General features: G+C 46.1%; 1 protein-coding gene across 1 annotated transcript; it reads left to right on the plus strand.

Moving 5' to 3' along the window:
• Window positions 1–1398: 1398 nt before the first annotated feature.
• LOC106384541 lies at window positions 1399–2205 on the plus strand. Its single transcript, XM_013824490.2, has one exon. The coding sequence runs from the start codon at window positions 1399–1401 to the stop codon at window positions 2203–2205; it is 807 nt and encodes a 268-aa protein (XP_013679944.1).
• Window positions 2206–2628: the final 423 nt, after the last annotated feature.

The following is a 2628-nucleotide window of genomic DNA, read 5'->3' on the forward strand; positions in this document are numbered from 1 at the left end:
AACCACCTCAAAGGCAGGATTTCTCCTCAGCCAGCAGGCTTTCTCTACCACCACCAATCCACAAATCGAACTTGAAACTTTTTTTTATAAATCGTAGATCTTTTTTTTTTTTTAAATGGATGGTAATGAGGGGCTCGGATTCAAGATAGATAGAAGAAGAATTTTTTTTTTTTATGAAGAAAATGGTAGATGTGAAAGATGAAATGAAAAGAGATACCGGAAGAGTGGCTCTGATACCACTTTGATACGCCTTAAAAGGATCACTCGACCGGATTTGTGAAAAGATATGAACTCCAATAGGAGAACTGATGGAATGAGCGGTCGCACAAAGGTTGCGGAATGGCCTTTGATATTCCCGAACCAGATTGTTGCCGGATGTGACTCACCGGTCCAACAAAGAGGCAATCTTGAGCCGTTGCTTGATATGACTCACAAGACCAACGGACAAGGGCGTTTGCTTGGAGCTAACCACACCAAGAAAACTAGAAAAGTTCTAAACAAAGAACAAAGAGTAAAGACTCAAAAAGTTGAAAGAAAATGGAATGATTTTATTGATAGAAGTGTTTGCATATTTATACTACTTGAGGAATAGAAAGAGACATATGAATGTATTAAAGATAGACCTAGTAAATTGAATCTGACTAGAATTTTGAAAGACAATGTATTAAACTCTTAAATTCCAGATCAGGTCAAAGATGACTCTTCGGCTAACGTCCAGCTTCGTCTGAACCAAGTGGTTCCTTCGCGGTAAGGAGCAGGACGGGCGTGGCGCGTTCCGGACGGTCAGCCGGGTAAGGCTCATGCGCGAACTTGGTTCCAGCACGACCCAAGTCCTTGGACAGTTGTAGAATACGTGCCTTAGAGAAATTTTGATCATCAAAGTTCAAGAACTGATCATACTGGCCGGCTGATCAGTACGCTCGTCGGGACACTCGGCTCGGATCAGACGGACCAAAAGGGAAAGACTATGGTCTGTCTCGATTTCCACTCGACCCAAGTGAGTTCTGGCTCGACCATCAGTCTTGGCTTGGCGAGTTAGTCGGGAAGGACGGGCTCCGGTACGGTCGGTTTGGTCATCTGGACGTGGTTCTAGCCTTAGTTCCTTTCCGGCTGCATGCGGGTCGATCCGGTACACGGCTCGGTGTGTCTGTCTGGAACGGTCGTCTGCCTGAACCTCGGTTGGAATGATCTGATCGTCCTGAACTCCATCCTGGCCTGGTTCCATGTACTGATCCATGTACTGAGGCGCATCAACAAACCCGAAGACACGATCCCCGCGATCCCATCAATGTGGATCCTCAAAGGGAAGATTTGGGGACCCCAAGCGAAAACGGAACCTTCCAAAACTATATTAAAAAGAACGACGCCGAGCTCAAAAGAATACACGTGATCGTGCACATGGCAACGAGCTCCGCCCCGGACATCGATATGGCCATTGAAGAAACAAGAAGGACCGCGTTCACAAACAGAATCGCCTGCCTAAGACTACATCACGTGGGAAAATTAAAATTCCCCGAGTACGCCGGAAACACAGACCCAAAAGCCCATGTGCGAGCCTTCCGCCTAGCGATATCGAGAGCACACCTCACTGACGACGAGAAAGAAGCTGGATACTGCCGTTTCTTCGCCGAAAATCTCACTGGAGCCGCGCTAGAATGGTTCGCCGGACTAGAACAAAATTCTATTGACAACTTCACCCAGTTGGTGTCAACATTACTGAAACAATGCTCAGTCTTCATAGAGACCAAAGTTACCGAGGCAGACCTTTGGAATCTCAAACAAGCACCTTTCAAACCTTTAAGAGCATACATAAACAAGTTCCGAGAAATCAAAGCCAAGATTTCGCACCCAAACGAGATCGTCGCCCTAGCAGCATTGAAGAATGGAGTTTGGTTCTCATTCAAATTCAGGGAAGAACTGGCAGTTCGAACACCTGTATCACTGGACGATGCCTTACACAGAGCCTCGTACTTCGCCAACCACGAAGAGGAGGTCGCAGCATTAAAGGAACAATACAGTGCGAACAAGAACAACGCAATCAAAAAGCCGGCGACCCCCAAAGAACCAACCACCAAGGGACAATACTCCTACTCAATAAATAACTCGCCGCAGAAATCGTCGATGTACGACCTCAGCAAATACTGCACCTTCCACGACTGCAAGGGCCTCTCAGCCGAAGAATGCCGAGATGCACCTAGCAATTAAAACGAAAATAAGAAAACTAACGAAGGAGTCGAAACTATCAGAGGAAGCCAAAAGAACTCTAGGACATGCTACCTCGCAAGCTTTAAGGACATCGAACAACAACCTTAATCACAACCAAAGCTAACGAACAGACGTACCTACGTACACGAACAAACGAACAACCGACCCTATCTTCAGGGAAATAATCGAACTACGTTATGACTTGATCCCTCGAAGAGGGTACGTAGGCAACTCACGACACGAATTCAGTCTCCTCCCACCAACAGAACTCAAAGTAGACACACCGCAACACCCGAGGAACAGCAGCTCGATAATACCAAAAATTGTTTTCCTTCACTAATTTGTAACGAAACAGCATCCAATATCTTAACAAATACAATCCCTGGACGTTTGAGCACAACAGATTTCTCGTACCAGGAAATC

Source organism: Brassica napus, unplaced genomic scaffold (assembly GCF_020379485.1).
Source record: "Brassica napus cultivar Da-Ae unplaced genomic scaffold, Da-Ae ScsIHWf_1062;HRSCAF=1501, whole genome shotgun sequence".
Classification (NCBI taxonomy): domain Eukaryota; kingdom Viridiplantae; phylum Streptophyta; class Magnoliopsida; order Brassicales; family Brassicaceae; genus Brassica; species Brassica napus.

What these genes read in the sequence shown, in the direction of transcription:
- LOC106384541 (XM_013824490.2), top strand. Translation starts at nt 1,399, where the DNA reads ATGGCAACGAGCTCCGCCCCGGACATCGATATGGCCATTGAAGAAACA.